Consider the following 21,932-nt stretch of genomic DNA (forward strand, 5'->3'; position numbering starts at 1 on the left):
GGGTGTTATTTGTTTGACTATGTGACTCTTCATGTGTATATATATATATATATATATATATATATATATATATATATATATATATATATATATCTGAGTATGTGTTGAGGTCACAGGGTCACTGGGGTTAAACTGGGATGTCACACCCCTCACTGCCCTTCGGTATGACGGAAGACCGTAAGAAAACAAACAGAAATTAAACCACAACCCTCTTTTCAAGACGTGATGCAACTTTTCATGCTTCTGTTCAGGAAAGGGTGACCATGTAAGGACAGTTCATCAACAGTGGGTTGTATACAGAATACAATGTATAGTTTTACTAAAGTTGTATATTTTATGACAAATTGTCATTTGTATATATCTATTAACTTTTTTCAAATATATATATTTATATAATTGGTAAAAACAAGTAAATTATTGGTGCAATACATGTTAAAGTTTTCTCTCTGTCCTTTGTCTAGAAGTAGGAGTCAGATGCTCTTTAGTTTATTACATATCTTCATTTTAACATTCTGTCGTTTTTTCCCCCCTCAAAACTATTTAAATACATTTATATCATATTTATCTATAATATTCCCTTTGGAAACCCAAAGCAAAATGTTTTGATTATGAAAAAAGCCACTAGTGTTGGTTAAACATTCTCCAAATATAATAGATAGCGCTGTCAGTCCTCGAGAAGGTCCCAGGATGGAGGAGTTTTCCCTATGTGGTCTCCAACACGGAGCTCCGTCTCTGGGCTCAAGTGTCTCTAGTTTAATTACAATGCCAGGCAGAGAGGAGAGAGGCCCATGTCAGTACTGTCAGTATGTCAACATTATGTTAGTTCTAGATCAGTACTGTGTCTATACTCCTGTGTTCGCTGTCGCTGAGCGGATCTCTGAACTTTCCTTATGGTTAGAGATTCATCCTCCTCCTTCTTCATGCAAACGGGGAATCCTTCAGAGGCCAAAAAAAACAGCAGGCAAAGAGAAAGAGGGAAGGGATGGAGGGGAGAAGAGAAGGAGATGTACAAAGAAGGAATGGTCTGTCGGAGAGGTTAAAGGTGTGACTAGAGGAGCAACAACAGAAGCTCTTACAAAGAAATGTTTTAATAGGAGCTCATGCAAGATTCGCTCCTGCAAAGAATTTCTTCGAAGTAGAAGTCTAAGTATTGTTATCCATTAGTTTACTCCAAATAGGGCAGGGGTGGTAGGCTTAGGGGAATTTAATAAAGAAGGAAAATATATTTCATTAGTTTACTCCAATTTTGGGAGGGGTGGTAGGGTTAGGGAAAAAATATATATAGAACACCTACTCATTCAGTGCAGTGCTGAGAGCAGAGTATTAATACAAAACATACACTTTCAGAAACATCCAAATGAAAACTAGCTGCACCTAATATGAAAACTAGCTCCACCTAAAAATGGAGCTAGTTTAAAAGCTCTCTCTTGTTTTCTCTCTGTTTCTGTCTCTCTCTCCATCTCTCTCTCTCTCTCTCTCTCTCTCTCTCTCTCTCTCTCTCTCTCTCTCTCTCTCTCTCTCTCTCTCTCTCTCTCTCTCTCTCTCTCTCCACATCTCCCTCTCCCCATCTCTCTCTCCATCTCCTTTTCTTTCTCTCCCTCTCTATCCCCCTCTCTCTCTCATAGCAGGGGTCAGCTCTCCAGCAGTTGTTTAAGTGCTCGTTCGATGTTCATGCGGTGTCCCACGCGCGTCACCCCCAGCTCAGCGAAGTCGTCCTTGGTGAGTGCCGGGAGGTGCGAGCCCTCAATCTCATGCTCCTGAAAGCCGGCCCTGTGCTCCCCCAGGTTGATGCTCTCCAGCCAGTCTCCAACGTCGTACTTGTTCCACAGGTGGAGGGGCTTCTGGTGGAAGGGCCTGAGGGCCAGGAGGGGTGAGCCCCGCCCGGGGGAGTGACAAGGGGACGGGGAGGGGGAGCGGGACCGGGCGCTGGAGCTCCTCATAACGAAACGTACCTCTTTGGGCTCATGGTGCAGGCTGAGGCTGGACGACTTGAGGATGGTGTGGTGCGGCATGGTGGGTGAGGTCGGTAGGCCGAAGCCTGGGAGTCGACTGAGGGGGTCACCCCGATCCGGGGAGCCCGAGCCAGGGCTTGGAGTGCGGCGTGTAACGGGAAAGCGGCTGCCAGGCCGGATGGTGTAGGTGGTGCCGTAGCTTCTCTGGGAAATGGTGTGGAGCTCTCCTAGACTGCTGAAAAGTCTGGAGGGGAGAAATATGGAGAGAGAGAAAGAAAGAGAAAGAGAAAGAGAAAGAGAAAGAGAAAGAGAAAGAGAAAGAGAGGTTAGGAGGGGAAGAGGGTGAGAGGGATACGGAGAAGGAAAGGTACAGAGAGAGCAAGCGCAATGGGATGTAGAGAAAGAAAGCCAGAGGTAAAGAGATATTAGAACAACATCACCTTGTTTTTATCTATAAAGCTTCACACAAGTAGAAGAGAGCTATTAGATCTATGGAGCCTTTGGAACATCAAGCCACTCAATGTGGTCTGCAGGGTTAGTGACTGTTAGTGAGAGCAAGCTAGGTAAAGTCACAGCAAGTTCAAAAGCTTCAGTATCTTCAACTATTTAGTTGGATCATGACTTAAAGGCTTACTACAGGATGGCCCACTCTCCTTGGGCTCAGGAGAGAAGAACATACTGAAACCCGGAACATGGTAAAGCATGTGACAGAGCAAAAATGTGTTCTATAGTGCCTTCAGAAAGTATTCACAGCCCTTGACAACATTTTGTTGCGTTACAGCCTGAATTCGAAATATATTTTTTTTTAAATCTCACCCATCTACACACAATACCCAGTAATAACGACATGAAAACATATTTGTAGAATTTTTGCAAATTTATTGAAAATGAAATACAGAAATATCTAATTCACATAATTATTCACACCCCTGAGTCAATACTCTGTAGAAGCACCTTTGGCAGCGATTACAGCTGTGAGTTTTTCTAGGTAAGTCTCTAAGTGCCCTGAACACCTGGATTGTGCAACATTTACCCATTTATTCTTTTCAAAATTCTTCAAGCTCTGTTAAATTGGTTGTTGGTCATTGCTGGACAACCATTTTTAGGTCTGGCCATAGATGGTCAAGTAGATTTAAGTCAAAACTGTAACTCCACTGTCTTCTTGCTAAGCAACTACGCCTTGTGTTTTAGGTTATTGTCCTGCTGAAAGGTGAAGTCATCTCCTAGTGTCTGGTGGAAAGCAGACTGAACCAGGATTTCCTCTAGGATTTTGCCTGTGCTTAGTTACATTTAGTTTATTTTTATCCTGAAAATTCCTCAGTCCTTAACCATTATATGTATCAAATGTGGGACCGAGAGACTGAAAAACAGCTTCTATCTCAAGGCCATCAGACTGCTTAACAGCCATCACTAACTCAGAGAGGCTGCTGCCTACATTAGGACCCAATCTCTGGCCACTTTAACACTTGAATAAATGAATCACTAGTCACTTTATACAATGCCACTCTAAATAATACCACTTTAATAATGTTTACATATCTTACATTACTCATATCCCATGTATATACTGTATTTTATATTATCTATTTCACCATGCCTATGCTGCTCGGCCATTTCTCATCCATATACTTACATGTACATATTCTCATTCACCCCTTTAGGTTTGTGTGTATGTAGTTGTTGGGGAATTGTTATATTACTTGTTAGATATTACTGCACTGTCAGAACTAGAAGCACAAGCATTTCGCTACACTCGCATTAACATCTGCTAAAGCATACCCATAACATGATGCAGCCACCACTTTGCTTGAAAATATAGAGAGTGGTACTATTGGATTTGCCCCAAACATAACACGTTGTATTCAGGACACATTTTTTGCATTATTACTTTAGTGCCTTGTTGCAAACAGGATGCATGTTTTGCAATATTATTATTCTGTACAGTCTTCCTTCTTTTTACTCTGTCAATTAGGTTAGTATTGTGGAGTAACTACAATGTTGTTGGTCCACCCTCAGTTTTCTCCTATCGCAGCCAGAGTTTCTGTAACTGTTTTAAAATCACCAACGGAATGAGTGCATGCAACTAATTATGTGACTTGTTAAGCAAATTCTTACTCCTGAACTTATTTAGGCATATTTAGACATTTCAGCTTTAAATTTTTAATTCATTTGTAAAATAATTGAAAAACATAATTGCACTTTTTTGTGTGTAGGCCAGTGACAAAAATCTAAATTGTAATCTGTTTTAAATGCTGGCTGTAACAGAACAAAATGTAGAAAAAGTCAAGAGGTGTGAATACTTTCTGAAGGCAATTCCCTTGGTAGTCTCTCTCTCTGTAGTCTCTCTCTGTAGTCTCTCTCTGTAGTCTCTCTCTCTGTAGTCTCTGTCTGCAGTCTCTCTCTCTGTAGTCTCTCTCTCTGTAGTCTCTGTCTGCAGTCTCTCTGTGTAGTCTCTCTCTCTGTCTGTAGTCTCTCTCTCTGTAGTCTCTGTCTGCAGTCTCTTTCTGTAGTCTCTCTCTCTGTCTTTAGTCTCTCTCTCTGTAGTCTCTCTCTGTAGTCTCTGTCTGCAGTCTCTCTCTGTAGTCTCTCTCTCTGTCTGTAGTCTCTATCTCTCTCTCTGTAGCATCTCTGTCGGCAGACTTTCTCTCTGTAGTCTCTCTCTCTGTCTGTAGTCTCTCTGTCTGTAGTCTCTCTCTCTGTAGTCTCTGTCTGTAGTCTCTCTCTCTGTAGTCTCTCTCTCTGTAGTCTCTCTCTCTGTAGTCTCTGTCTGTAGTCTCTCTCTGTAGTCTCTCTCTGTAGTCTCTCTGTCTGTAGTCTCTCTCTCTGTAGTCTCTCTGTCTGTAGTCTCTCTCTCTGTCAGTAGTCTCTCTCTCTCTGTAGCATCTCTGTCGGCAGACTTTCTCTCTGTAGTCTCTCTCTCTGTCTGTAGTCTCTCTGTCTGTAGTCTCTCTCTCTGTCGTCTCTATCTGTAGTCTCTGTCTGTAGTCTCGCTGTCTGTAGTCTCTCTCTCTGTAGTCTCTCTCTCTGTAGTCTCTCTCTCTGTAGTCTCTGTCTGTAGTCTCTCTCTGTAATCTTTATCTGTAGCATCTCTGTCTGCAGACTTTCTCTCTGTAGTCTCTCTCTCTGTCAGTAGTCTCTCTGTCTGTAGTATCTCATGTCAGTAGTCTCTTTCACAGTAGTCTCTTTCACAGTAGTCTCTCTGTCTGTAATCTCTCTCTCTGTAGTCTCTGTCTGCAGTCTCTCTCTGTAGTCTCTATCTGTAGCATCTCTGTCGGCAGACTTTCTCTCTGTAGTCCCTCTCTCTGTCTGTAATCTCTGTCTGTAGTCTCTCTCTCTGTCTGTAGTCTCTGTCTGTAGTCTGTCTGTAGTCTGTCTGTAGTCTCTCTGTCTGTAGTCTCTTTCACAGTAGTCTCTTTCTCAGTAGTCTCTCTGTCTGTAGTCTCTCTGTCTCTGTAGTCTCTCTCTCTGTAGTCTCTCTCTCTGTAGTCTCTCTCTCTGTAGTCTCTCTCTCTGTAGTCTCTGTCTGTAGTCTCTCTCTGTAGTCTCTGTCTGCAGTCTCTCTCTTTATAGGCTCTATCTGTAGCATCTCTGTTGGCAGACTCTCTCTCTGTAGTCTCTCTCTCTGTCTGTAGTCTCTCTCTACGTCTGTAGTCTCTGTATGTAGTCTCTCTGTCTGTAGTCTCTCTGTCTGTAGTCTCTGTCTGTAGTCTGTCTGTAGTCTCTCTGTCTGTAGTCTCTCTCTCTGTCTTTAGTCTCTCTTTCTGTCTGTACTCTCTGTCTGTAGTCTCTCTCTTTGTCTGTAGTCTCTTTCTGTAGTCTCTCTGTCTATAGTCTCTCTCTGTAGTCTCTGTCTGTAGTCTATGTCTGTAGTCTCTCTGTCTGTAGTCTCTCTCTCTGTCTGTAGTTTCTGTCTGTAGTCTCTCTCTCTGTCTGTAGTCTCTGTCTATAGTCTCTCTGTCTGTAGTCTCTCTCTCTGTCTGTAGTCTCTCTGTCTGTAGTCTCTCTGTCTGTAGTCTCTGTAGTCTCTGTCTGTAGTATCTTTCACAGTAGTCTCTTTCACAGTAGTATCTCTGTCTGTAGTCACCCTGTCTGTAGTCTTTTTCTGTAGTCTCTCTGTCTATAGTCTCTCTGTCTATAGTCTCTGTCTGTAGTCTCTGTGGTTAGTCTCTCTGTCTGTAGTCTCTCTCTCTGTTTTTAGTCTCTCTCTCTGTCTGTAGTCTCTCTGTCTGTAGTCTCTCTCTCTCTGTTTGTAGTCTCTCTGTCTGTAGTCTCTCTGTCAGTAGTCTATGTAGTCTCTGTCTGTAGTATCTTTCACAGTAGTCTCTTTCACAGTAGTCTCTCTGTCTGTAGTCTCCCTGTCTGTAGTCTGTCTGTAGTCTCTCTGTCTGTCTGTAGTCTCTCTGTCTGTAGTCTCTCTGTCTGTAGTCTCCCTGTCTGCAGTCTCTCTGTCTGTCTGTAGTCTCTCTGTCTGTAGTCTCTCTGTCTGTAGTCTCCCCGTCTGTCTGTAGTCTCCCTGTCTGTAGTCTCTCTGTCTGTCTGTAGTCTCTCTGTCTGTCTGTAGTCTCTGTCTGTAGTCTCTCTGTCTGTCTGTAGTCTCTCTGTCTGTCTGTAGTCTCTGTCTGTAGTCTCTCTGTCTCTGTAGTCTCTCTCTCTGTAGTCTCTCTCTCTGTAGTCTCTCTCTCTGTAGTCTCTGTCTGTAGTCTCTCTCTGTAGTCTCTGTCTGCAGTCTCTCTCTTTATAGGCTCTATCTGTAGCATCTCTGTTGGCAGACTCTCTCTCTGTAGTCTCTCTCTCTGTCTGTAGTCTCTCTCTACGTCTGTAGTCTCTGTATGTAGTCTCTCTGTCTGTAGTCTCTCTGTCTGTAGTCTCTGTCTGTAGTCTGTCTGTAGTCTCTCTGTCTGTAGTCTCTCTCTCTGTCTTTAGTCTCTCTCTCTGTCTGTACTCTCTGTCTGTAGTCTCTCTCTTTGTCTGTAGTCTCTTTCTGTAGTCTCTCTGTCTATAGTCTCTCTCTGTAGTCTCTGTCTGTAGTCTATGTCTGTAGTCTCTCTGTCTGTAGTCTCTCTCTCTGTCTGTAGTTTCTGTCTGTAGTCTCTCTCTCTGTCTGTAGTCTCTGTCTATAGTCTCTCTGTCTGTAGTCTCTCTCTCTGTCTGTAGTCTCTCTGTCTGTAGTCTCTCTGTCTGTAGTCTCTGTAGTCTCTGTCTGTAGTATCTTTCACAGTAGTCTCTTTCACAGTAGTATCTCTGTCTGTAGTCTCCCTGTCTGTAGTCTTTTTCTGTAGTCTCTCTGTCTATAGTCTCTCTGTCTATAGTCTCTGTCTGTAGTCTCTGTGGTTAGTCTCTCTGTCTGTAGTCTCTCTCTCTGTTTTTAGTCTCTCTCTCTGTCTGTAGTCTCTCTGTCTGTAGTCTCTCTCTCTCTGTTTGTAGTCTCTCTGTCTGTAGTCTCTCTGTCAGTAGTCTATGTAGTCTCTGTCTGTAGTATCTTTCACAGTAGTCTCTTTCACAGTAGTCTCTCTGTCTGTAGTCTCCCTGTCTGTAGTCTGTCTGTAGTCTCTCTGTCTGTCTGTAGTCTCTCTGTCTGTAGTCTCTCTGTCTGTAGTCTCCCTGTCTGCAGTCTCTCTGTCTGTCTGTAGTCTCTCTGTCTGTAGTCTCTCTGTCTGTAGTCTCCCCGTCTGTCTGTAGTCTCCCTGTCTGTAGTCTCTCTGTCTGTCTGTAGTCTCTCTGTCTGTCTGTAGTCTCTCTGTCTATCTGTAGTCTCTCTGTCTGTCTGTAGTCTCTCTGTCTGTCTGTAGTCTCTCTGTCTGTCTGTAGTCTCTCTGTCTGCAGTCTCCCTGTCTGTAGTCTCTCTGTCTGTTTGTAGTCTCCCTGTCTGTAGTCTCTCTGTCTGTAGACTCTCTGTCTGTAGTCTCCCTGTCTGTAGTCTCTCTATCTGTCTGTAGTCTCTCTGTCTGTCTGTAGTCTCTCTGTCTGTCTGTAGTCTCTCTGTCTGTAGTCTGTCTGTCTGTAGTCTCTCTGTCTGTCTGTAGTCTCTCTGTCTGTCTGTAGTCTCTCTGTCTGTCTGTAGTCTCTCTGTCTGTAGTCTCTCTGTCTGTCTGTAGTCTCTCTGTCTGTCTGTAGTCTCTGTCTGTAGTCTACCTGTCTGTCTGTAGTCTCTCTGTCTGTCTGTAGTCTCTCTGTCTGTAGTCTCTCTGTCTGTAGTCTCTCTGTCTGTAGACTCTCTGCCTGTAGTCTCCCCATCTGTAGTCTCCCTGTCTATAGTCTCCCTGTCTGTAGTCTCTCTGTCTGTCTGTAGTCTCTCTGTCTGTCTGTAGTCTCTCTGTCTGTCTGTAGTCTCTCTGTCTGTAGTCTCTCTGTCTGTCTGTAGTCTCTGCGTCTGTAGTCGCTCTGTCTGTAGTCTCCCTGTCTGTAGTCTCCTTGTCTGTAGTCTCTCTGTCTGTCTGTAGTCTCTCTGTCTGTAGTCTCCCTGTCTGTAGTCCCTCTCTTTGTCTGTAGTCTCTTTCTGTAGTCTCTCTGTCTATAGTCTCTCTGTCTGTAGTCTCTGTCTGTAGTCTATGTCTGTAGTCTCTCTGTCTCTAGTCTCTCTCTCTGTCTTTTGTCTCTCTCTCTGTCTGTAGTTTCTGTCTGTAGTCTCTCTCTCTGTCTGTAGTCTCTTTCTATTGTCTCTCTGTCTGTAGTCTCTCTCTCTCTCTGTAGTCTCTCTGTCTGTAGTCTCTCTGTCAGTAGTCACTGTAGTCTCTGTCTGTAGTATCTTTCACAGTAGTCTCTTTCACAGTAGTCTCTCTGTCTGTAGTCTCCCTGTCTGTAGTCTCTTTCTGTAGTCTCTCTGTCTATAGTCTCTCTGTCTGTAGTCTCTGTCTGTAGTCTCTGTGGTTAGTCTCTCTGTCTGTAGTCTCTCTCTCTCTGTTTTTAGTCTCTCTCTCTGTCTGTAGTTTCTGTCTGTAGTCTCTCTATCTGTAGTATCTCTCTGTTTGTAGTCTCTCTGTCTGTAGTCTCTCTGTCTGTCTGTAGTCTCTCTGTCTGTCTGTAGTCTCTCTGTCTGTCTGTAGTCTCTCTGTCTGTCTGTAGTCTCTCTGTCTATCTGTAGTCTCTCTGTCTGTCTGTAGTCTCTCTGTCTGTCTGTAGTCTCTCTGTCTGTTTGTAGTCTCTCTGTCTGCAGTCTCTCTGTCTGTAGTCTCTCAGTCTGTCTGTAGTCTCTCAGTCTGTCTGTAGTCTCTCTGTCTGTAGTATCTCTGGCTGTAGTCTCCCTGTCTGTAGTCTCCCTGTCTGTAGTCTCTCTGTCTGTCTGTAGTCTCTCTGTCTGTAGTCTCTCTGTCTGTAGTCTCTCTGGCTGTAGTCTCCCTGTCTGTAGTCTCTCTGTCTGTATTCTCTCTGCCTGTCTGTAGTCTCTATGTCTGTAGTCTCTCTGTCTGTCTGTAGTCTCTGTCTGTAGTCTATCTGTCTGTCTGTAGTCTCTCTGTCTGTAGTCTCTCTGTCTGTAGTCTCTCTGTCTGTAGTCTCTCTGTCTGTAGTCTCTCTGGCTGTAGTCTCCCTGTCTGTAGTCTCTCTGTCTGTCTGTAGTCTCTCTGTCTGTAGTCTCTCTGTCTGTCTGTAGTCTCCCTGTCTGTAGTCTCTCTCTCTGTCTGTAGTATCTCTGTCTGTCTGTAGTCTCTCTGTCTGTAGTCTCCCTGTCTGTAGTCTCCCTATCTGTAGTCTCTCTATCTGTCTGTAGTCTCTCTATCTGTCTGTAGTCTCTCTGTCTGTCTGTAGTCTCTGTCTGTAGTCTGTCTGTCTGTAGTCTCTCTGTCTGTAGTATCTCTGTCTGTCTGTAGTCTCTCTGTCTGTCTGTAGTCTCTCTGTCTGTCTGTATTCTCTCTGTCTGTAGTCTCTCTGTCTGTAGTCTCTCAGTCTGTCTGTAGTCTCTCAGTCTGTCTGTAGTCTCTCTGTCTGTAGTCTCCCTGTCTGTAGTATCCCTGTCTGTAGTCTCTCTGTCTGTCTGTAGTCTCTCTGTCTGTCTGTAGTCGCTCTGTCTTTAGTCTCTCTGTCTGTAGTCTCCCTGTCTGTAGTCTCCTGTCTGTAGTCTCCTGTCTGTAGTCTCTCTGTCTGTCTGTAGTCTCCCTGTCTGTAGTCTCTCTGTCTGTCTCTAGTCTCTCTGTCTGTAGTCTCTATGTATATAGTCTCTCTGTCTGTCTGTAGTCTCTCTGTCTGTAGTCTCTCTGTCTGTAGTCTCCCCGTCTGTAGTCTCCCTGTCTGTAGTCTCCCTGTCTGTAGTCTCTCTGTCTGTCTGTAGTCTCCCTGTCTGTAGTCTCTCTGTCTGTCTGTAGTCTCTCTATCTGTCTGTAGTCTCTCTGTCTGTCTGTAGTCTCTCTGTCTGTAGTCTGTCTGTCTGTAGTCTCTCTTTCTGTAGTATCTCTGTCTGTCTGTAGTCTCTCTGTCTGTAGTCTCTCTGTCTGTCTGTAGTCTCTCTGTCTGTAGTCTCTCAGTCTGTCTGTAGTCTCTCAGTCTGTCTGTAGTCTCTCTGTCTGTACTCTCTCTGTCTGTAGTCTCCCCATCTGTAGTCTCCCTGTCTGTAGTATCCCTGTCTGTAGTCTCTGTCTGTAGTCTCTCTGTCTGTCTGTAGTCTCTCTGTCTGTCTGTAGTCGCTCTGTCTTTAGTCTCTCTGTCTGTAGTCTGTCTGTCTGTAGTCTCTCTGTCTGTCTGTAGTCTCTCTGTCTGTAGTCTCTGTCTGTAGTCTCTCTGTCTGTAGTCTCTCTGTCTGTAGTCTCTGTCTGTAGTCTCTCTGTCTTTCTGTAGTCTCTCTGTCTGTAGTCTCTCTGTCTGTAGTCTGTCTGTCTGTAGTCCTTGTCTGTAGTCTCTGTCTGTAGTCTCTCTGTCTGTAGTCTCTGTCTGTAGTCTCTCTGTCTGTCTGTAGTCCCTCTGTCTGTCTGTAGTCTCTCTGTCTGTCTGTAGTCTCTGTCTGTAGTCTCTCTGTCTGTCTGTAGTCTCTCTGTCTGTCTGTAGTCTCTGTCTGTAGTCTCTCTGTCTGTCTGTAGTCTCTCTGTCTGTCTGTAGTCTCTGTCTGTAGTCTCTCTGTCTGTAGTCTCTCTGTCTGTCTGTAGTCTCTCAGTCTGTCTGTAGTCTCTCTGTCTGTCTGTAGTCTCTATGTATATAGTCTCTCTGTCTGTCTGTAGTCTCTCTGTCTGTCTGTAGTCTATCTGTCTGTCTGTAGTCTCTGTCTGTAGTCTCTGTCTGTAGTCTCTCTGTCTGTCTGTAGTCTCTCTGTCTGTCTGTATTCTCTCTGTCTGTAGTCTCTCTGTCTGTCTGTAGTCTCTCTGTCTGTCTGTAGTCTCTCTGTCTGTAGTCTCTCAGTCTGTCTGTAGTCTCTCTGTCTGTAGTCTCCCCATCTGTAGTTTCCTGTCTGTAGTCTCCCTGTCTGTAGTCTCTCTGTCTGTCTGCAGTCTCTCTGTCTGTCTGTAGTCTCTCTGTCTGTAGTCTCTCTGTCTGTAGTCTCCCTGTCTGTAGTCTCCTTGTCTGTAGTCTCTCTGTCTGTCTGTAGTCTCTCTGTCTGTAGTCTCCCTGTCTGTAGTCTCTCTATCTGTCTGTAGTCTCTCTATCTGTCTGTAGTCTCTCTGTCTGTCTGTAGTCTCTGTCTGTAGTCTGTCTGTCTGTAGTCTCTCTGTCTGTAGTATCTCTGTCTGTCTGTAGTCTCTCTGTCTGTCTGTAGTCTCTCTGTCTGTCTGTAGTCTCTCTGTCTGTCTGTAGTCTCTCTGTCTGTAGTCTCTCAGTCTGTCTGTAGTCTCTCAGTCTGTCTGTAGTCTCTCTGTCTGTAGTCTCTCTGTCTGTAGTCTCCCTGTCTGTAGTCTCCCTGTCTGTAGTCTCTCTGTCTGTCTGTAGTCGCTCTGTCTTTAGTCTCTCTGTCTGTAGTCTGTCTTTCTGTCTGTAGTCTCTCTGTCTGTAGTCTCTCTGTCTGTCTGTAGTCTCTCTGTCTGTAGTCTCTCTGTCTGTCTGTAGTCTCTCTGTCTGTAGTCTCTCTGTCTGTCTGTAGTCTCTCTGTCTGTCTGTAGTCTCTCTGTCTGTCTGTAGTCTCTATGTATATAGTCTCTCTGTCTGTAGTCTCTCTGTCTGTAGTCTCCCTGTCTGTAGTCTCCCTGTCTGTAGTCTCCCTGTCTGTAGTCTCTCTGTCTGTCTGTAGTCTCTCTGTCTGTAGTCTCTCTGTCTGTAGTCTCTCTGTCTGTCTGTAGTCTCTCTATCTGTCTGTAGTCTCTCTGTCTGTCTGTAGTCTCTCTGTCTGTAGTCTGTCTGTCTGTAGTCTCTCTGTCTGTAGTCTCTCTGTCTGTCTGTAGTCTCTCTGTCTGTAGTCTCTCAGTCTGTCTGTAGTCTCTCAGTCTTTCTGTAGTCTCTCTGTCTGTAGTCTCTCTGTCTGTAGTCTCCCCATCTGTAGTCTCCCTGTATGTAGTCTCCCTGTCTGTAGTCTCTCTGTCTGTCTGTAGTCTCTCTGTCTGTCTGTAGTCACTCTGTCTTTAGTCTCTCTGTCTGTAGTTTGTCTGTCTGTAGTCTCTCTGTCTGTCTGTAGTCTCTCTGTCTGTAGTCTCTGTCTGTAGTCTCTCTGTCTGTCTGTAGTCTCTCTGTCTGTCTGTAGTCTCTCTGTCTGTCTGTAGTCTCTCTGTCTGTAGTCTCCCTGTCTGTAGTCTGTCTGTCTGTAGTCTATGTCTGTAGTCTCTGTCTGTAGTCTCTCTGTCTGTAGTCTCTGTCTGTAGTCTCTCTGTCTGTCTGTAGTCTCTCTATCTGTCTGTAGTCTCTCTGTCTGTCTGTAGTCTCTGTCTGTAGTCTCTCTGTCTGTAGTCTCTCTGCCTGTCTGTAGTCTCTGTCTGTAGTCTCTCTGTCTGTCTGTAGTCTCTCTGTCTGTCTGTAGTCTCTCTATCTGTCTGTAGTCTCTGTCTGTAGTCTCTCTGTCTGTCTGTAGTCTCTCTGTCTGTCTGTAGTCTCTCTGTCTGTCTGTAGTCTCTGTCTGTAGTCTCTGTCGGTAGTCTCCCTGTCTGTCTGTAGTCTCTGTCTGTAGTCTCTCTGTCTGTCTGTAGTCTCTCTGTCTGTCTGTAGTCTCTGTCTGTAGTCTCTCTGTCTGTCTGTAGTCTCTCTGTCTGTCTGTAGTCTCTCTGTCTGTCTGTAGTCTCTGTCTGTAGTCTCTCTGTCTTGTATCTTTCTTTGTTCTCTTTCGGTTTCCTCTCTCCGGTCACTGGCATATGGAGCGTATGAGACAGGAGAGCTGCATACCGTCTAGCTAGTGGAAGATGACCCAGCAACGCTAAGCTGACTTTGAAAGAGAATTCACTGAGAGTACCTCTGCTGATCACTCTCGATCTTTCACTCCCTCTCTCCCTTTCCTTCTCTCTTTTGTAAATTACTTTAGTGAAACTTCATTCCGTCTCATTGCCAAGCGAGTTGTCCTCTCACACTCAGAGTCCTCATCAGCATTTCCCTGCTCCCACTGCTCAGCTTCACTGATACCCATTCTAAATCCCACTGAGACTCAGAGACTGTCAGCCAACATGGTAGCTCCAGTCTCACAGATGGGACCCAGAAACTGGTGCAGTTTCACTAGTGGCCATTCTTAACTCTATAGAGACTTAGAAACTGGTCCTGACTCCCAGCATGGGAGGATAGCGTTTCAGATGCCCATTTTTAAACTCTACTCTGAACTAACTTTGACATGGAAGCCCTATTCCCTCTTAAAACCCTTACCCTGACTCTCAAATAGACATGAAATGGCATGTTTTTCTTTAATGGCCCAGTATAAAGCCATGTGGATGTGTGATGGAGGGTGTTTGTGGTTCTGTCCTGTCACAGGAACATGATACAAGCTTGCTGTAACCTCCAACAAATTACAGAGCTGTAGCATAATTGGTCAAAACCTGACCATGACTTCAACCACACACACAAACAAGAGCACGCGCAAACATACACAAATAAAAGCAATGAACATGATTTACTTGTGTCAGCATATTTGGGGTCAAAAAGCTGACCATGCATGCAGTAAGAGTAAGGGTCATGTCTCTATTGCGCTACAATAGACAGGGGTAGGGCTCTGTATGGGAGAAAAAATGGTCTTCTCTATGGGAAAGAAAGGAGAGAGCGAGCTTTGGCAGCTACAACACTAACTCAGTCCTCACACTGCAAATGATGTGGAAAGTAACGTATTCATACGACATCCCAGTGCTTTCCATGAATCTCACTACGGATTGTACTCTGTGTGCAGTGTTAGATAATGTTAGTAATGGTTTGATTATTTGTCTATGCTTGACGCTGTTAAATCACGGTGCAGTGTGAGTCCTGAGAGCTTTGAGGTGAAGAACAGTCAATACCGCAGGAATGAGAGGAGAGAGTGAGGGGTTAAGGGGAGGGAGGGGTGGAGAGGTTGGAAACAGCCAAGGCTTTTGTGTGTGTGTGTGTTGGGAGAGGGCTATGTGGCATGGGTTTAAGACGTAAGAGGGTTGGTAGCTACAGATAGGCGGAGTGAAATGACATGAACTCCATGCACACTTACACAGTCGTCTTGCCCTCCTGGGCGTACAGTCAGTTCTAGACCAATCAGATCAGTGCAGCGTGGCGGAGCATGCAAGGTGAGCAGAGAGAGAGCAATGGGAGAGAATGTTAGCATCAGTCCGTGAGACGTAGCCTGCTAGTCATACCTGGCTGCTTTAGATAACTCCGCTGGCCATGTCAAGCCAATGTTTGTGTGTCTGTGTGTGTGCATGCATGGTGAGTGTGTTTGTTAATGTGTGTGTGTGTGTGTGTGTGTGTGTGTGTGTGTGTGTGTGTGTGTGTGTGTGTGTGTGTGTGTGTGTGTGTGTGTGTGTGTGTGTGTGTGTGTGTGTGTGTGTGTGTGTGTGTGTGTGTGTGTGTGTGTGTGTGTGTGTGTGTGTGTGTGTGTGTGTGTGTGTGTGTGTTTATGTATGGTGTATGTGTGTGTTTGACATGACAACGACAGCAGAGTTGAGTAAATCAGAACCCGATGAATCCAGCAGGCCACATGAGAGAGAAATGAGAACACTATTCACATCTCAAACACTGAACAAAACAATAAAGAATTCAAACCAAAATAAAACAACAAGAAACAGGATGAATGGCAAGAGTCTCCTGACTCTGTGTGTTTGTGGGTTTAAACTCAGGTTATGGAGACTCATAGTAATGTACAGTATAGTAGAGTAAAGTGTATAGTGTAGTGTGTGATAAGTAATTAGTCAGTGGACCAATGCCATCCCCAACACAATCACTGATATCAAACAGAAACATATGTAACATAAATCCAAGATCAGAGAAGAACAGAAGGCCTAGACCACAACTCAAACCAATGACAAACATGACTTCCTGAACCAGCTAAAACTATGACAACATAGCATGAGTGGACATGAATGAATGAGACATATAGCATTTGTGGCGGTATGGAAACATATGAATGGGACAGACAGGGAATGGTGTTAAATGTATGGAGGAACACTGAGTGAGTGATCACACCACAGAAATCACACGAGTGAGTTCTGCAACTGTGTGAAGAATGCGAGGGAGGAAGAGACAGAAAGAATATCTGTGTGTATAATTTCTGCTTTTCCTTCATTTAAACTGAAAAGGAAAAGTCAGTAGAAAAATAAGTATCGGATGACGTTAGGGGCAGGATGAAGCAGAGGGGTTGATGTTGATTGGATAAGGTGTGAGTGAAATTAACTGAGAGAGAGGAGTGGGCCAATCAGAACACTCTGTCACATGACACATGTGACATCATGGTATGAGGGAATATAGGTGATGTCAGAGTCCAGCTCTGGGATTGGCTGAGTTGACGGTATGTGATACTTGCTTCAAACACATGGTGAAATATCCAACACATTTGCTTTGCTATGCTATATGACTAACCATAACTACTCTATAAAATGCTATAATAGTAGTGTCCCTCAGAACCTTATCTGAGAACATTGCTGAGCTTCATGGAGAGAGAGTTGAGGCGAGCTCGCAGGCCACCATTACTGATCCTATCCACAACGAGGTCAGGGTGGTACTGGTAGTCATAACTGGTCCTCCTGCTCAGTAGACAAACACAGGCATCAGGGTTCCATCTCAATAGTCCTAAAATCACTTATTTTCTTCTCACTTTCCTCTTCCTTTATTTACTTAATTAGTCACCTCATCATATGACAGGAACTGGACAGGTGAAAGTGAATTCCAATTAGGCATCCCACATGTTGCTTTCACCTGTCCAGAGCAGTTCGGTGCAGATTAAGGTGAGGAGGTGAGGAATCCATTTGAAATAGAAGACTATTGCTATCCGTAAGGCTGGTCAACTGAGCCTCACACTAACTAACTACATCTAAACTATTTTATACTCTATAGCCACTATCCCCTACCTACATACACCAATCACTATTCATTATGTGATTAACATAAGATATAAAAGGCTACTAAATTAAGGAAGTCCAAACTAATAATAACAACTAAAGCACATTCATGTAAATGCAAGCAAATGTGCATTCATATTTCTACAATAGCAGACAGTTTACCCCACTGCATCTCTGCTGATGTGCTTGAAGCTGATTGAGGGAGGGATCGTTCATGTAGCCCAATCTCTCTGAATGGTAAAGGGACAGTTCACTCCAGACAAATGTCAGATGTTTTTATACCTAAATAGTTAGGCTAAATGTTGTGTAGTCCATAACCAACATGTATGTAATTATATTGTATAGATGATCTTATATATAGTATGTGTAGATCCTGCTATTGTATATGCATCAGGAGAAGTCTGCAGATTCCATTCATTATTTGGTATTAGACATCTGACAGACTTTTGGGTTGTTCTATCCCTTTAAGCAGTCAGAAGACCACAGTGGAAGGAGACTGTGAACATGGTTGGTGGCAGAAAGGAGCGAGATGGTAGGAATCTAAGGAGAGAGAGAGAGCTTGAGATAGATGTTAACCATAACCACAGATCTAGGATCAGATTACCCAACCCCCAATCCGTAACTTAAACCACGTGGTGTTAAAAAACGATTTGATCCAGTATCAGTGGTTAGAGGCACCTTTTACCCACTCCAGCTGAACACTGCACATAGGAGAGAGGGAGGTGTGTGTGGAGAGGGTCAGTTGGTGGGGTCATAGGTCAGGTCATAGGTAAATGTCAGAGGTGAGTGTATGTGTGTGAGATGAGAAGAAGTGTTCAGGAAGTGCATGCCTCCAGGCCCTGTGTTACCTTGTTTGCATTGACTGACTGATCGACCAACCCAGCAGACACACGTACATGCACACACACACAGTGTTTTATCCACTGTTATTAGATTTAGATGGTTTACTGACTAGATACAACAAAGCCGACTGTGGATGGCAGGCCAATGCTGTCACCATGGAAACTGGGAACAGAGTGTAGAACTCAACATGTTCCAGGTGGTCTATAATCTCTGTACTGTACAGAATTACATCATCAAATTATTTGAGATGATCTGAGGTTTACTTAGTCTAGACCTAGCAGTCCTAATGAGAGAAAATGTACTGTACATTGTACATCTTTAAAGAGCTACACAAAATAATCTTTAAATCTCCAATCAGTTACTGAAAATATATACATTTTACATTATAATGTTGGAGTCTCAGAGAGATACAGAACTAAATGTATATAGGTTATATATGGAATTACACATAGTCATGTTTTATGGCCCTCCACAGGAAATGATTTACTAGTTACTGTACGATGAGCCTGATGTCTCATTTTATTGGTTGAGAGGTCAGGAAGTGGATCATGCAAACAAGGAAACAACTGACATGGCAGTTTGATAAAAACAAATAAAAACATCTGAAAATGTAAGTAGGGTTATTCCATCCTCATGGGGTTAGTTGTTAGGCTGGTTAGGAAAACAATATAAAATGACTTTGGGTTTACCCTAGAAGCTATAAACTTAAGGTTTACTCTCTTCCATGTCCGTGTCACATCTGTAGGAATACAAAGGACTTTCAGTAGAACACTGGAAATAAAAGAAATGGTGTGTCAAACAGTCACTCCATTAGGTATCATGGATGGAAGCTGCATTCTGATGAAGGTTCCACACCAACATGTCTAAGAGTAGTCTCAACTCTAACCCTATTACCCCACCTTAATATTACCAGATGGGGAGAGGGATGGGGGTCGCTAATGAAAGGGCCTGTTTGACCTAGCATTGCTAAGGACGACTAACGCTAGCATCGTACCATTGCCTAAGGTGTGTCTTCAACCCTCTTATTTACTTACCACTGCAGTCGGCTGTGCAGGGGATAGGGCGGCAGTGGCATACTTTGTCATGGGAAAGAGCAAACCATGCACAACACACCCAGCAGTGATCATTAGAATTCAATATTTACAAAAAAAATGCTTTGTTTTTAACCTAACGTGGAACTATTTGAACAGTAACAGCTGAGTGGAATGTAAAAGCTGTGTAGCCTAATGGAACCTTGCTTTCATCCACCCAAAAGGTGTTGGATTCCTTGATTCTTGATTACTTGAAGGAAGGGAGGAAATAATGATGCATATTAAAGTACTTGAATAGGGCCTAAGGTTGGTTTGGCCATGTTCAGTTAGCCTCCCTCTGTCCTATCTTACCTGGCGCCTGTCACAGGGGACTTCCTCCCAGGGTCCAGCGATGACCCCAGTGGCTCCTCCTCGCCCAGTGACCTGGTATCCTTATTCAGCTGCTGCAATCTGGAACTTAGTTCCCCCATCACCGATGGTTTCCCCCCCCCTCCTCACCCCCCAGCCCCAACCCCAACCCCCCCTAGACTCCCCAGACTCCCCATCCCTAACCCCACTCCGGGTCCTCGCGCCTCCATCTGGTCCCCCCACAGCTTGGACCTCCTCTGGAAGAGGTAGCGGGGCCTCCCGGGGCCTCCCACCAGGCCAGATATAGAGCCTGACCCTAGGCCTCCAGAACCCAGGCCTCCAGAACCCAGGCCTCCATGCCCCAGGCCTCCAGAACCCAGGCCTCTATGCCCCAGCCCTGCCCCTCCGGCTGCTGCTGCGGCTAGAGCAGCCGCCTGCTGCTGGGATAACAACTCGCTGTCAGAGCTCTGCTTCAGCAGCGGATCCCTGAAGGTGACCGGGCCTTTACTGCCTCCAAAGTGGGACTTGAGCCGGGGCTTGGGAGGCACTGGCGGCTTGTCGAGCACGAAGGTCTGCCCGTCGGCATAGGAGGTGTGTGTGTCAGCGGGTTCGCCACTCTCTGAGGACAGAGTGGACATGCTGGAGACGGTGGACACAGTGCTAGTGGTCTCCAGGTGGTGGTCTCGCTCTCTCTCACTGGAGCTGCGTGTGTCTGCCTCCTCCACACCAGAGTCTGCTGCTGAACCAGACTCAGCCAGCAGGGCTGGAGGATGGGGCTGGTCCGGGTATGAAGGTTTCCCTGAGACGACTGCTCCTCCGGGGGTAGGCTGGTGGGGAGGGACCTGGGGTTGGGTGGAGGTCAGGCTGGGGTTTGGGGTGGTGGTGGAAGGGGTGAGGAGAGTAGGGGTTGTCGGGGAAGTGATGGATTTAGACTGGGTTACAGGGGTCCCTTGGGCTTCGGCTTGTGAATTGGCCAACAACCCGTTGGAAAACTCATCCGGAGGTGGGAGCACCCCGATCTTCTTCAGCTCCTCTCTGGTCTCTTCATCACTGGAGGACAGCATGGCTGGAGGTAGGCTCACTGTGTAGGGCTCCACATCTTCCTCTGAACTGCCCTGGGCCAGGGGAGCCTGGGCTGGGCTGGAAGGGCCCTGGGCCTGGGGCTGAGAGGCAGAGGGGCTGGGCGACAGAGCCCGACTGAGGGAGGGTTTACTGGGCTCGGTGGCTAGGGAGGTGGGGGTTTGCTCCAGCCCTGGTCCCAGCCCCACCGCCTGGCCGTTACTGGTGGCATGGACCATGATTAGTCCAGCTGTCTTCTGTTGTGATGTGTCCATGATACTGATCAACATACTCTTCTTATCTTCCGTTCTCCTCTCCTCCTTCCTCTCTTCGCCTCTTCCCTCCATCTCCTGGCGAAGCAAGGCGGGTGATGACACTCCCCACTGGGATTTACCAGCCTGGGGCGACCCCGGCCTCCCGCCCCCATGCTGAGGCTCTTTGGTCTGGCTTTCGATGAAAAGCGAAGCCCCCTGACCTCCAACACCAGCCCTGTCCTGTTTAGTCCTGGGCTCAGGGCTGCTGGCGGGGGAGTGGCTCTGGGAGGTAAGTGCCCGCTCCCTTGCGGCCAGCGCAAGAGCAAGGGGTGAGTTAGGGTCCAGGGGCTTCCCTGTGAGTGGGTGGATGAAGGTAGTGCCGCCAGGTGAGGGGCGCAGGGCCAGGGCGGGGGGTGGCAGCTGGCCTAGTTCTCTGCTGAGCAGGCGCTCATCGATGGATTGAGATGTGGTGTAAGAGGGGGGCTCAGGGGCAGACCCCGACCCCCCCTCCATGGTCCCCACCGACTGGAAGACTGTGGATTTCCTCCGCTCCTCTAGTCGGCGCTCTCGGTCCTTCACGGCGCCAGCGATAGCGGCAGCGAACGGCCCTTTCCCCTGCATCAGGGCCTCTCCTTGGAGACGCATACGCTCGCGCTTCAGCTGCTGTTGGTAGTAGTCAGCCCGGCTGGTGTGTGTGTGGCTGTGGGTGTGTGTGTGTCGGCCAGAGGGGGAGGTCTCTCGGGAGTGGGCAGCGGCCAAGGCGATGCTGGCTCTCTCCTGTGCATCCTCCACCTGGAGGTGTAGATAGGACAAGAAATTAGAAACGTAAACTTCAAAATAAACTTTGTTCAGTTGCTATAGTAACAATAATCAGAATAAATAGAATAACCTACCTGTAGCTGTTTCACCAGAGGGCTCTTCTTGCGCTGGGGCTTGGTGGGTGTGTACAATCCAATACTAAACTGGCCAACATTGGCGTACGGGTTGTCAATCAACCGGCCTTTCCGTTTGATTCGCTCTGGTGGGGTAGCGGATGCGGAGGGGCGGGGAATGTCGGTGGGCTCCACGGGTAAGTGGGAGGAATCTTGTAGAATAATCATTGACCTTGCCTTCTTCTGGCGTTCGGCGTGGGAGGACTGGCGGGGTGATGGGTCGTAGGGCCGGTCCAGGTCCAGGGAGGAGGGCTTGAAGCTGGAACGACCTCCAGGGTCATGACCCTGACCATGACCCCTGGCAGGGGGAGGAGGGGGGCAGAAAGCAGGAGGAGGGCCAGTGTCCAGGTAGTAGAGGGAAGGGGGAGGAGGAGGTGCGGTCTGGGGAGGGGGTGGGATAGAATGGGAGTGGGAGTGGTCTCTGAGGCTGTCCGTCATTGAGGAGCTCCGGGGGAAACGGTGTTCTCCAGCCAAAACCGACAGACGGTCCTCCTCAGTCGCACCTGGAGAGGTCAGGGGGAAAAGGTCAGCGAGAAATAGAGAGCCTAAAAGCAGTACAAAGATGCTGCACTACAGTTGTCAAGTTATTGATTGAGTACTGTACTAAAGGTGAAAGGTGTTACCGAATGACTTGGTCCTGGACATCCCTCTAGGCAGCTGCATATGAGCCCTCTCCATCATTGGGTGGAGCCCACCATGTAATGCCATGCCCTGCCTCTCAAACAACGACTGCAACACAAACACACACCCACCCACACACACACACACAAACACACAGAGAAATACACATAGGTTTCAGACACATTTTACACAAAACAGAATGTACTGTATGTGAGTGTGTGGGAGGGTATATATGCTGATATTATTCTGCGGCTAGTAGGTCTGTGTCACCAGGGTTGGCCTGTGTATGTGAATATGTGTGTATGTGAATATGTGTGTATGTGAATATGTGTGTATGTGAATATGTGTGAATGTGAATATGTGTGAATGTGAATATGTGTGTATGTGAATATGTGTGTATGTGAATATGTGTGTATGTGAATATGTGTGTATGTGAATATGTGTGTATGTGAATATGTGTGTATGTGAATATGTGTGAATGTGAATATGTGTGTATGTGAATATGTGTGAATGTGAATATGTGTGTATGTGAATATGTGTGTATGTGAGAATGTGT

The 21,932-nt window shown here is 46.1% G+C and overlaps 1 protein-coding gene across 1 annotated transcript in view; it reads right to left on the reverse strand.

Annotated features, from left to right (window-relative positions):
- Positions 1-99: 99 nt before the first annotated feature.
- shank3a (SH3 and multiple ankyrin repeat domains 3a) overlaps positions 100-21,932 on the reverse strand; it is a 308,896-nt gene continuing 287,063 nt past the window's right edge. Inside the window, exons 23-27 of the mRNA XM_046360126.1 lie at positions 21,379-21,484; positions 20,717-21,258; positions 18,701-20,615; positions 18,514-18,652; positions 100-2,196 (exon numbers count right to left, since the gene is read on the reverse strand). Coding sequence (XP_046216082.1) covers positions 1,632-2,196; positions 18,514-18,652; positions 18,701-20,615; positions 20,717-21,258; positions 21,379-21,484 — 3,267 coding nt within the window. The 3' untranslated portion in view covers positions 100-1,631. The remainder of the gene's footprint in view (positions 2,197-18,513; positions 18,653-18,700; positions 20,616-20,716; positions 21,259-21,378; positions 21,485-21,932) is intronic.

This window comes from Oncorhynchus gorbuscha, linkage group LG01, assembly GCF_021184085.1.
Source record: "Oncorhynchus gorbuscha isolate QuinsamMale2020 ecotype Even-year linkage group LG01, OgorEven_v1.0, whole genome shotgun sequence".
Taxonomy (NCBI): domain Eukaryota; kingdom Metazoa; phylum Chordata; class Actinopteri; order Salmoniformes; family Salmonidae; genus Oncorhynchus; species Oncorhynchus gorbuscha.